At 36.6% G+C, this 12,784-nt stretch overlaps 1 protein-coding gene across 1 annotated transcript in view; it reads right to left on the bottom strand.

The window, feature by feature from the left end:
* Window positions 1–883: 883 nt before the first annotated feature.
* Window positions 884–12,784, bottom strand: part of COL28A1 (collagen type XXVIII alpha 1 chain) — a 58,790-nt gene continuing 46,889 nt past the window's right edge. Inside the window, exons 28-36 of the mRNA XM_063176650.1 lie at window positions 9,482–9,550; window positions 7,763–7,843; window positions 7,637–7,672; window positions 7,420–7,456; window positions 6,564–7,118; window positions 5,216–5,403; window positions 2,941–3,157; window positions 2,337–2,513; window positions 884–1,712 (exon numbers count right to left, since the gene is read on the bottom strand). Of these exons, the coding sequence (XP_063032720.1) occupies window positions 2,344–2,513; window positions 2,941–3,157; window positions 5,216–5,403; window positions 6,564–7,118; window positions 7,420–7,456; window positions 7,637–7,672; window positions 7,763–7,843; window positions 9,482–9,550 (1,353 nt within the window). The 3' untranslated portion in view covers window positions 884–1,712; window positions 2,337–2,343. The remainder of the gene's footprint in view (window positions 1,713–2,336; window positions 2,514–2,940; window positions 3,158–5,215; window positions 5,404–6,563; window positions 7,119–7,419; window positions 7,457–7,636; window positions 7,673–7,762; window positions 7,844–9,481; window positions 9,551–12,784) is intronic.

The raw sequence follows: 12,784 nt of genomic DNA on the forward strand, positions 1-12,784 counted from the left end.
CAGCCCTACATGAAAATGGAAAATAAAGCAGTGGTCGTTTCTATAACCCTTGTTTAACTGCCTTTAAACAAGTCCTTGTATGCATGTTAAAGAGTAACTGCTTATTTTATATCCTTGTTAAGTAACAAATGATTTCACTATTTGTACTAAAGTCTGTCAGCTTTACCAGAAAGGTTTTCAACAAACTTTATAGAAGATATTGCAAACCCATAACCTACATCTTCCTATTTATTCCCAATCTCATTGTCCCCAGTATTTCTTAGACAGATGTATCTCTTTGTCTGGAGATCTGGAGCTGAACACACAGCTAATTCCACCCCTGAAGCAACTGCCCAAGCACGCAAGATTAGAGCAGTTTTGAAAGATCTTGCAGATTCCTAATCTCTCTTGCAATTCCAGGGGGCTTTGCTGCTGTGAGTTTCCAGGTGCAGCTAAATGTAAAATGTTCCTGGTAGGATTAAGGGGATCTTCATAGAATGCATAGTACAAGATAATATCTTTCAGTTTTACTGTTCCATGTCACACAGAAATTAATTGTGCCCTTGGAGGTTTTTTGAATGGTCATCATGTTATTATGAGTATATTATCATCATTTTAGTTCTGAGTATAAGATTAGGATGTTTTCTGGGGCTGCTCTCAATTTTTTAATTAAAGGCCAGATTTTTGGGAAAAAAATTAAAAACTTTAAACTCTACTTCAAGCACAGTTTTACACAGAATTAGGTTTGCATCCTATTTGCTGCAAAACAAGTTCATTTTGCAAAGTACATCCTGTCATTTATTTACAAATTGTGCAAGTCAGTGTTTGAACATATCAAGAGTTGTCCATACAGCCTATGTAGATTCCATTATTTTGTTTACAAAGAAATAATGATGCTTGACTCTTTATCAGGCATTACTTCCCAATTTAATCATATTTGTCATTTTCAGTTTTAACAATGAGCTCATATAGGGTTATGGCTAAAAGTAGAAAGGATATCAGTAAACATTAATACATATCTTACAGTGCTTTTCCCTTTTTTTAGTTTAATAGCATATATTAGAGTATTAGAGTGAAATAACTCTTTATTTTTTAACCCAGAGACCCTGAGAAATTGAAATGTACTGACTAGCTTAAAGGACCTGAAGAACCCAGTTTTTAATGTAGTTCTAAATGAAAGTCCAACCTTTATAATTGAAACTATTACATTGATGTTAATCCAAGTGTGCTTTAAAAATGGAAAAACCCCCTAATTACCAATAGCTGTGTTACTTACATTCCAAAGAAGAACTCTAATAAATGGAAATCTTTATTTATGTCTCTAAATGCTGTATTAGGAGTGCTAATTTCAGGAACTACTCTCTACTGTTTAAATCTAGAGCATATTTTATTCTTCCACGAGACTAAGAGACCTTGGTCATTAACCAAGTGTAAACACTTTTGATATTTTAATCCTAAAAATAGAATCTCATTATTCCCATGAGCAGTAGTATCAAGTTACTGTAAATTCAGAGGGAAAAGTGTGTGTATGTGTGACTTCAAGTTATTGCTATGGTGTTGCAGCTAACATACATTATGCAGGAACCTGGTTAATGTGCAGACAGCAGTGGGGAAAGCAATAAAGCACAGCAGCAATAATTTCAAGCTAACACATTATTTTGGATTCTTCTCAGTCAGTTCTTCCTCAGTACACATGGACTTCCAACTTCGAGAGTTCCCAACAGAAGTAATTTCTGGAATTAATAAGAAATTGTTTAATTTTCCTGAAAAGTTTTGAAAAACATGCTCTGCAGCTCAATAAAATTTTCCTATACTGAAAGTTGAAATAGAGTATTTAATGCAAGTTATTTGGGATAAGTTATATGGCTTTTGTAAAGGCAGTTATGCACTACTGATAAGAAACCTTTCTGAAGGCCATGCCTTGCTCACTAAGCAGATGTATCAAAGATAGCCAGTATAGTCTGACTGGATTTCCAAAATGTAAGGTCCCTCCCCAAGGGAAAGTCATAGATTTGAGAGGGACAGCCTTATAAGCTGTGAAATAAATAAAACTAAAATTGGGATAAAGAGTCAGTGGAGAGATGTCACTGAAAGATGAATGCCACAGTCTGTCCTACTCAAGATAAGTGATCTAGAGAAGTGAGTAAATAGGGAGGTGACAAAGTTGGAGTTGGTGACAATATTGTGTCCCTCTAAAGTTAAGCACCATAGTAAAGCAGTAAAGAAAAGGAATGACTGCGAGAAATTGCAGAATACAGGCTATGAGTTGAAAAGGAAAACTGAGTTTTGATTAATGTAAAATCACACATAAGCAAGAAAAGAGGTGATTCATGGAGGACCAGAAGGAGACAACTTACTTATTCATCAATCGACACAGGTTTCTCGACATTCTTTTTCTGTTTCAAATCTATTGTTGGTACCATCACAACCTCCATACCAGAACTGGCCACAAGAATTGCCAGCCTTGTCATAATACCATTTCACCACATAGTTCCAACAATCTCCTGGTTTCATAGGTTCCAAGCACCTTGGATCTGAAAGTGTATCAGTAAAAGTTAGCTTGGATTCTGGGAATAAGTTATGTTATCTTAGAAGTGCCTCCTTCAGTAAGAAAAGCACCCCTCTTGTTTTCTTTCTTGTAGTGCCTGGCCAAATTCCCCTTCCATAAATGACTACCTGAACAGGCTTAAAAAAAAAATAAAGGATTAGCTGGAAGCAAGACTGCCTAAATCCTGATGCAAGAATCAAGCTGCTATTTAAATACCTAAGCATGCAGTTAAGCAAAGGTATCATATGAGTGTGTGTGACGTCTGTAGACAGAGCACACAGAAATACAAAAAGTAATAAAATCTAAATTATATTGGAAGAGGGAGTGGGGTTTGCGCTTTTTTTTTTCTTTTTCTTTTTTTTTTTTGGTACAGACTTGCTACCCAGAACCTGCAGACAGAATTTATTACTCACTTTTTTGGGTTCTTGCAACCTCTGCTTGCCACACAGCTGACTGGTGATCTTCAGTAGCAGTTCCACCAAGAAAAGGATTGACAGCTGGGCTCCGGGGTCTGATTTCAGATATGTTATAAACTGGGGGAAGTACTGATTGACTGCGAGGAGAGGTGGTCACATTGTGGTCCTGAGCAGATGGCAGAGGTTCAGTGTGTGCGGATCGCAATGGACTATGCTGCAAAAGGAGTCAAAATCTTAAAACTCTCTCTGGGCATTATGCAAAAAGAAAAGAAAAAAAAAGATAGAATTATGCAGGAAACTTTTGCTAAACAACATGTGAAAAAACACTATTGAAAGCAGATTGGTTACTGTGATGATTTAGTATGGAGCCATAATTTTCTGACCATGAGAGCATAATGAAAAGGGAAAGTAATGCCTCTGATTTAGCCACTAAGCTGAATTCATTCAATTTAAGCTAAATTCCAGTCACTACTTAGTCTGCAATACAAATAAAACAAAAAATGGGAATAATTTTTGGGTAAGTCACTGCTGCTTAACATCTAGTACACTCATTGGGCATGATCTGACATCTTCAATCTGTCCTGTTTCTGGTTAACAGCCAGTTGCTAATCATTAGAATTTTAGAATTTACCTTGATAGAAGTGTTAAGCAGTCAACCCTGCTCTTCAAATTGCAACTATTATCTAAAGATTTGCGTAATATTTTAGCATATTCAAGAAGATTTGTAAGGTCCCTAGTACAGTATAGTACAAACAACTGCCTTAATCAGACATTGATTACCTACTGAGAGCAGAAAGGAATTTGATACTATTCACTATCTTCCCATTTACAGACACCACTGGCAAAGTCAATTTAAGAAAACTCTTCAGAGTATTGGAACTCAGTCTTGGTGGAATGTAAAGATGCAGACAATTCGTCCAGTCCTTTGAATTTTGCATTTCTTCTCTAGGTCTGCAAAAAGACTCTGTTTATGATAGTAATTCAACAGTTTGAAGATTTATCCATAACAACAGCCAGCCAGAACCAAGTGTGTGAGCATCTAATCCTATCTGATATACCTATGAACCTACCTAAGAATCCTTTCTGATTCTTATCACATGTTTTATAAAATCAGCATCTATCTAGGTTTACATTTATTTTTCTTAAAAATACAGAATGTCAAAACTGACCCTCAGTGTCTCACAGATCTGTCTAGATATATTATAAGCCAAAAATCTAAATTAATCACACTTACCAAAGGAGCTCTTATTCTTGGAAATTAACCTAGATTTTGAAAGTGAACTATTTAATTATGAATGATATTTTATAAACAATACTACAAGGATTAATAGTGGATAATCCATTGGCTCCTCCACAGGAAGACACTGATATTTAATTATCTGTAATCTGTATTCAATTAATATTTGAATACCAGTATCATGGTCTGCTATATCCATTCCATGCAGCTACACATGTTTGTATATCATATATTTTAAACAGTTTATCCATCTGGTTATAAGGGCAAGCAAAGCTCATTTTGTAAAGCTCTAAGTTTTTCTTGACTATTTTAGGCAAAGCAATAAAAATGTCCTAAAGAGTTGACAAATATCCTAATCTGATGCTCCAACAGTGGCTGAAAAATACCAGACACCTAATAAGGGAGCTAAGGTGATCCACACCTGCAGAAAATATCATCTATTGCATCAAAGCTCTCCTGTCCTGTCTGTCTGTGCAGCAGCACTGTTTTAGAGAGAAGAACCTCAATGCAGGTCAGGAGAAATTCAAAGCTGGAGAACCAAGAGTAACAAATAAGGACTCCTAGAAGTACAGCCCAATGTGGAAAGTGAAAGAACACCAAAAGATTAATGACTTAGAAATGTGGCTGGGAACAACCTGGAAAGTGTCTGACCATGACAAGAAGGATTGTACTAACTAATATAATCAGCTTGCATATAAATACATGTCTTATCTACTGTGCACCTGCCACAATAGAAATGTAAGAGTTTTAACTCACTTCTAAGATTAATAAGACCTACAAAAAAATGTGAGGACTCTCAGCATTTATTGCAACCAAGAGGCAGCCTTGCCTTATTTCTTTTGTAAACATTTGTTCTCAACAAATAAATTCACTCTAATTTGAAAAGTTTTTATCAAACACTTTGGTCCAGTCAAATGACACATTATTTGCATAATAAAATGTGAATAAATGGTTAAATAAAGATGGCAAAATATTCAAATTCAAATTAAGACACATATTTTAAAAACATTTGACAACTGCTACTAGTTTACTCACTGAGTTACTAGATCCTTCTGTAGGAAGTATATCAATCTTTGAAGTGGTTGTTTTAGGTAACAGGCTATTAGCATCTTTCCTGGCAGTTTCAGGTTCCGGACTTGGAGAAGGAGATAAAATATTGTAATATCTGGTGTACACTGCAGACTCGTTCTCACAGATTTTTGTGATCAGTTTATTTTCAAGAACTGAAAAGATTAATGAAATAATGACATTTTTGAAGGGTAATGAAAAGAAGTCACAATGATTCAGAACAAAGTTTCAGTGCAGTATTAGTCCTAAAGTTTTAATTACAGTGACTTGTGAAAAAGACCATCTTCTGTAGTTATGTCAAAATGCAAATGATAAGTAATGAAGTAACACAGTCTCTGAATTATTTTTAGTGCCATGTTGTTATTTTAAGAAAAAACTGATAAAAATACCAAGTCCCTCTAAGAAGTAGAAGTCATAGCAGAAAAGAGAATAACAGTTAAAAAAATGAGGGTGAATGAAAAGAAGTGTTTAAACATAAGAAAGAAAAAGAAAAACTGGGCGACAGTTTTCTACTTATTTGTGAAACTAAAAAATACCAGGGACTGGAAATATTTTTATGTTGAATGCTGGAGTCTGAGTAAAGGACTTATATTTAATCCCAGTGGGAACCAGACCAGAGCTTGGATTTTTGTCAATGTCTTAAATCCAGACTTAACTTCATTTACAATCTCAGCATAGCAAAATAAGTTGACGCTCAGGAAAAGTATAGGCTGGTCTACAGTTAGTCTAGATCAATGTACCTTTTTATTTATGGGTCATTATATATTTCCTCTGGATTTTCTCCTGATTTCACCCATAGCCACAGATATTTTTCAAGCCACATACGTTTTTTTCCCTGAAACTAGGGTGGAAGCACAGGTTTCCTTATGGCTTTCAGAGAGAGAAAAAAAAAAAAAAAAAAAAGAAAGAGTCCTTGCAAGAGAAAGTGGAGGGATTCCAAGACTCACAAAACACAAAAGAAAGAGAGAGAGAGAGTTTGAGGTGTTACACCAAAGTGGAAGAAAACCTGCATCTCTCCAGGATGAAACTCTGGCCAAGCACAAAAGGACTGTGAAGCAAGGCTGATGCAATCTCTCACAGAAGAGGAGTACCCCAAAGAAGACCTGGGCTTAGAAAACTGATGTTAATTGTGGTTTATTGCCTCTGCAAGAGGTAAAAAAATTGGCAAAGGTTTCATTTGGCCAAAGATGATGTGAAACAAGAGTGAGCTTTATCCAAAAGAGAAATAAAAGCTGCCACTCAGGCCGCCTTGCCTGGCCATGGGAGGGGACAAACATTCTTTCCAGCTTCCTCTTACTGAAGTAGTTTCTTTTACCTGAAAGCGTTACGAAGTCGTCTATCTGATAAACATGTTCTTCATCAGGGTCTGTTGCAATGAGCTGCATTTCTTTCAGGAAGTCATCAAAATGAGGATCAGTCCTTTGTACAATCCCAATGACAAAAATCTCAATATTCGTAGCGTGGGCCTCTCTTACGATGGTGTCCAGCCGTACCTTGTCCCGGTTGTCCGCCTGTCCGTCCGTTATGACAAGAGCCACCTTCCTGACGGCCGGGCGCGCTGCCTGGAACAGGTGGATGGCTTCCTGGATGGCAGAGGCTGTGTACGTGCCCTCTCCCAGGTAGGGCATCTCGTCAACAGCTGATTTCAGGCGCTCCTTGCTGGTGTACTGCTTCAGAGTAGACACCAGGTCCACTCTGTGGCTGAAGTTGATAATGCCAATGCGGGTTGTAGCGTGGTTGGCCGAAACCTTGTCAATGAATGTTTTCATAAAGGTTTTGATAATTTTGAAGTTTTCTGGCCCAACACTTTCTGAGCTGTCAATGACAAATACTAGTTCCAGTGGTGTTGTTTTACATTTGATACCACAACCTAGAAGAATAACCATTTCAGACATTTTATGAGAGACAACCTTCAAAAAATGAATTGGACTCATATATCAGATTTAGTCAGTTAAAACTCAATTAATTAATTAATTTCCAGTTACTGGTACTGATCACAGGAACAGAGCTGGACCAAATTACTTCAGGTAGAGTTCTGGCAACATAGTGAGAATTGTTTTAATATCAATGGTATCCTGACACACAAACATGCAGAGGAAAAATCCATTCAGTCAATATAAATTCACTGTGTTTTATCAGAACTACTTTTTTTTCCATACTGGAATGCTTACCACATATTTCATGGATAAGTCTGATAACATCTTCTCTCTGAAAAAGAGTATTCATTTGTTATGTGTTCTAGTGTTAAGAATGCTGAAATATTTATTTATTTACAAAAATGCAGGCAGTGCAATATCTCATAAACAGCCTTGTGTAAGATCACATAGCCTTTAAATAATTTTCCCAGATAAACTGCTATTGCTTCAAATAATTTATTTATCTACTTACCGAAAGACCAGGTTCACCTTTTCTTCCCCCAGATCCCTAGAAATGTGTAGAGTGAGATATTTAGCAAAAGCCAAATTTGCCTAGTTTCTACTCTGTAAATTTAAGTTACATGAAAATGTGCTTTACCTTTGGCCCTGGAGGTCCTGGGTCTCCAATCTCTCCTTTGGCACCTTTGCTCCCTGTATCACCTTTATCTCCATAGTCTCCCTAATTGAAAACAACTATATTAAATACAGTCATAGCTCCAGTTTTGTTGATTGTCAGAGCTGGAAGTAAGGTTCAATGAGCTTTAAAGATAAATTTTCTGGCTCTTTTGGTTGTTTTTTTAATTAATAATTTCTGCTGTATGTATTATAAGGAGAATATCTGAAAGCAGGCTCTCAGAGAAACCAAAATGGGCAGTAAAAGCATCTTTAAGAAATTTCTGTGAAAAATTACCCTAGTTCTGGAGGGGGAGTAAAGACATCTGTATGCAAAGAATATATAATGTTTACTGCTCTTTGATTTTCTTGAAGTCTAAAACAATGTTTATACTGGACCTATGCTAATTTATACTTAAGGAGAGATAACTGCCTCAGATCAGCCACTGTGCTGAAACTCACTCCACCTCTGCATAAAAGCCAAACAAAAACCTGTGAGCTTTCAAAGGACAAATGAAGAGGCATGCTTGGGCTACTAAATCCATTGGAAAATACAATGATTCACATTTAGAAGCAAATTTACAATTTTTCCCTCAACTGACTAGACCTTTTGACTTCCAAAAAGTCAGTGGGTTCTGCATTATAAGACAATTTTCACACAATGCAGGTATGAAACATCATAAATAAGATTCAACTTCTAAATTAGACCCTTTTTTCAAGAAGAAGATTGTCCAGGACAGATTTTTTACTTTTCTCTGGAAATTACTAACCAGCTTACATTTCACTTGAAATTTAAAAGCGTATGAATTTATCTAGATTACTGTCCATTTTGATGTTATTCCTCATCATTGCCCAGCCAATGAAATGGCACAGCTAACTCCTGTGTTACAGTTCTTACCCTTAAATATACTAAGACCTGATCTTTTTGGTACATATACAAAATTCCCGCTGAACTAAACCATTCCTTATCATCTGTGTCAAGCCTGCTATATTAATAGCAAACAAAAAGTGAGTATTTGGAGAGATTTACATTGGGTCACAAAGATTAGTCAATATACAAGATGAATACGACAATTCGTGAAAATATTCCATTTATCACTATTATATTGTGGCATTTGGAATGTGAGTGAAAATAGAACTAGGAGGCAGGAATTTGAATCTGTGTGAAAGAGCTTGATATTCACATGAAAGCTCCCAAGCTGTTAGATGTGAATAGCTAAGTGTAGGAAATTCTCACAATTTTTATAACAACCAGGAAGTTATTCAGTAAGGAAAGACTTAAGCTTGGGTTTCAATCATTGTAGAAAAAACCAAGTCAAGTAAAGCAAAGCCCTTAAATGATGTTAATCATAAAGTAATTCCTTCCTTTTTTTTTTTTTTTTTTTGACAGAGCCTGGCAAATAAAAGGGCATTTTGTAATACCTGAAAAGAATGAAAAATAAATGAATACATAATTTTAATAACTTAGAATTATTCTTCTGCCAATGGGGATAACCTCATTCTAGATCCTACTTTGTAATGTGATCCTTAATGACCATTAGGATTTTCACAGGCTTCAAAGCTGACAATGAGTAGTAGGTACTTACCATGCTAGCTCTGTAAGGCAAGGTCTTTGTCTTCCGTTTCTCTTCAGACCTGTCACACCTAATAACCAGTAAAGGAAGAAAACCCCCTTCTCTTTCCTTATTGCAAACCCAGGATTTACCTTTCGTCCAGGAAGGCCAGTTCCTACTGATCCCTTTGGTCCAGGAAAACCTTTACTTCCTTTTTCTCCCTAAACCAAATATGAAACTTAAGTTTAACTGAAAATTAATGTAAAATCTATGCTGTTTGTATTACACATTTGTATTTGTACTATGTACTGTTACACATTTGTACTATGTGATGAAGCACACACTTTTCAAAACAAAAGTGGCCTAAGGTTGGAGAAATAAGCAATTGGCTATTATTCAGAACATACAATAAGAAAAGTATATAATGAAGAATATATTCCTGATTAATTAAATGAAAATTTGCCATTCCACTGAAAGAGATGAAAGACAAAAGTAACTTTTCAGAGGCTCATCCTGTCTAGAAGCAGTAAAATGTGGTCCAAACCAAATTTTCTCTAGAAATACCCATTCATGACCTCTCCAGGGCACTCTTTTTTTCTGATCTTAAGTAAATGAGAAGACATCTCTACTATTCACAGTGTGGAAAGCAGAACACCTTTCTACTGATAATTCAAAAGACAGTATCTGTCCAGTTACAAAGCTCAAAATTGTTTATAAGGATTGCTACACATACCCTGCTGCATGTACTTAGACTCAAAAGGCACATCCATGTGGGGGACCACAATGTTATAAAACACAGCTGTTATATACAGAAAATGCTTCATTGCTTCTGACTTCCAAAAACTTTCTTGCTTTATTTAATAGTGTAACACAAATACTTTTTACAGATCAACTGCTGTATGCATTTTAAACACAGTTAGAAGTGATTATATTTCCTGGTACATAAGTGCTTCACCAAAATTCACATTACACAATTAATTCACATAACAGCAGTGCCTGATGAAGATAGCAAAAGCAGTTCCAGAGAACGTCAATGACATTAGGAGCAGCTACCACATGTATCAAACCTAACTATGATCTTTTTGCTATCATCTCTTTTTTTAATGGTTGTATTGGTGCTCACAAATGGGTCTAAAGGGGTCATATTGCTCATAATAGACAGAGAAATGCAAAAGCGTTTCCAAGTATTTCCAGCCTTCACCTAAGGTGCACCAGTGCAGCAGGACTGATCACTGACTATTCCTGCTGTCCTGGATAGGGGTTTATGGATTTCTGCAGGCAAAGAAAGAAAAAACTGCACACTTAGCCAACCTTCTCTTCCCTGCACTGAGGGCTCCTGGCTCCCATGAGCTGGGAATTCAGCAGGAGTTAGGTAATGAGAAGCAGCTCCTCGAAGACAGTGCATGACAAGTCATGTCCATGGATGGTTTTCCCTGTTCAGATGCCAGATCTGACAGAGATCCTGCTGAGATGCCAGTTTCTGCTTGCACTGGAGCACTGCTTTCACAGCCTTGCCCTGCGAGTATCTCTTGGTCCACTGGGGAGTGAAATGCTCTGCTTGCCACCAGGGCTACCTATCCCTGACCTGCTAACCAGTAGCCTCTTGCCTCTGGAAGCAGAACTTCCTCTCTCCCCAGTTTCTCACAGCAGCAGCAGTTCAGACAGTATTAGGTTGACTGAAAAACAGTGGGTGTATCAAATTCCATAGCTGATCCACTAGGGGGATTTCCTGTAAATAGGAAATACTCCTAAGGTGATGGGATGCACAAGGCAATTTATTTTGCACTGTTACAGGAACTCACAGTGGCTATTTAATCTAATTTCCTTTAAGTCACTTTTTAGCAGGGTTGTGCTTCTCAGAGCCCTTATTTAGGTATTAATGCAAATGGCTTTTAAACACAGTGAAACAGTGTGCCAGTTTGTTTCAAGCCTCGCTGTTCAGCGCTGGGACAGTCTCTCCTTTCCACTCGGGTCATCACACAGTTTCCTGGTTAACTCCTCTGCAGAGCACATACATATGAACCAAAATGAGGATATGCTGTGTATTTCAGTGGTCCTTCACTAGTAATAAATGTCAGACCCAACAAAATGATAGATTTCTTGCTGCCATTTGTTACTGCCCATTTGACATTGTTATGATGGTGTTCAGGCAATGAAAACTGAATGGGACCTACTGTTCTAAGTAAACTCATACCCAGACAGCTGACATTTCTCACAAGCACACATGTGAGTTTCATCCTTTAAAACATCAACCACAGAATCAAATCCTCCTTCCTCTACTTGTGCAACAAGTATCAGTCAACATTAGAAGGGTTTATCATAGATTCTATAACTTAGTAAAACCCAAGAAGCTATTTAAAAATATTTATGGCTTTGACAGTTTAATTCATGTACATAATAAATTCAAACCTGACCACCAGTATTACCAAAATGAACTGAGTGCAGATCTGAGAATGTCTAGACTGTGGTTTTGAAAGGGAACCAAGCATAAAAAAAAATCTGTGAATATAGCTGTCGACATAAAGTAACTTGAAAACCAACTAATTTTTGGCATTCCATTCTTCCCAAATGCAGACTGAGATCTCTCTATATATATTAAAAAAAATACTTGGAGTGATACTGGTAGCTAAAGTGCAGGATCAGAGTAACTTTAATCTGATAAAGAGTGGCCAAAAAGAATGAAGTTTGATATGTGAAGAAATAGAAGGATAAAATAGACAAAAGTCAACAAGAATTAGTGAGTGGAGGAAACTGGCACTACCAGAGCAAGACAGTTGCAAAAGTTGCTCAGAAATAAGCCGTTCCTAAGAATTATATAAAAATAATTATAATTTTTAAAAGCAATTGTTAAGAAAATAGAAATGGCAAGAGCGATAGTACCTACACAAGCCATGGAACACTACAACAGGAGCTGAGTTTGATACACCATATCATTACAGTTTTGTTTTCAAACCCAAAGACATTTCATAAACAGGACACATTACTTTCCAACATCCCTAAATTTCACTGCCCTGTATTAGAAACATGCCTTTGTTTGATGGTGTGTCAGTGAACTGGCAAGTCATGAAGAAAATAAATTCTGAAGGAATCTGTGCTTTTCTGGTAAAGCTTATATGAAATAATTCCACAATGGATCAAAGAAAGATTATCCTCTGAGTCAATTTGCAAACAATATACATTTTCATAAATTTGGTTTTTTGTTTCAGAATGTCACTGAATATTTTCCAATGAAGACCTGTTTGCCAGTGAATTCTCTGATGTTTTTAGTATCTACAGCCAAAATCACAGTATGAAGAGGCACCTTTTCTAACCAAACTAGAACATTGACCCTTTTACTGAATCACTGGTGGTTGACCACTCAAGAGTTGGAGACCTGAGCACAATACTCTTGATCCAGGGAAATATTCAATCATATGCTCAATTTTAAGCACATTGATTTAATGAAAATTGGAGAA

This window comes from Melospiza melodia, chromosome 1, assembly GCF_035770615.1.
Source record: "Melospiza melodia melodia isolate bMelMel2 chromosome 1, bMelMel2.pri, whole genome shotgun sequence".
NCBI lineage: Eukaryota > Metazoa > Chordata > Aves > Passeriformes > Passerellidae > Melospiza > Melospiza melodia.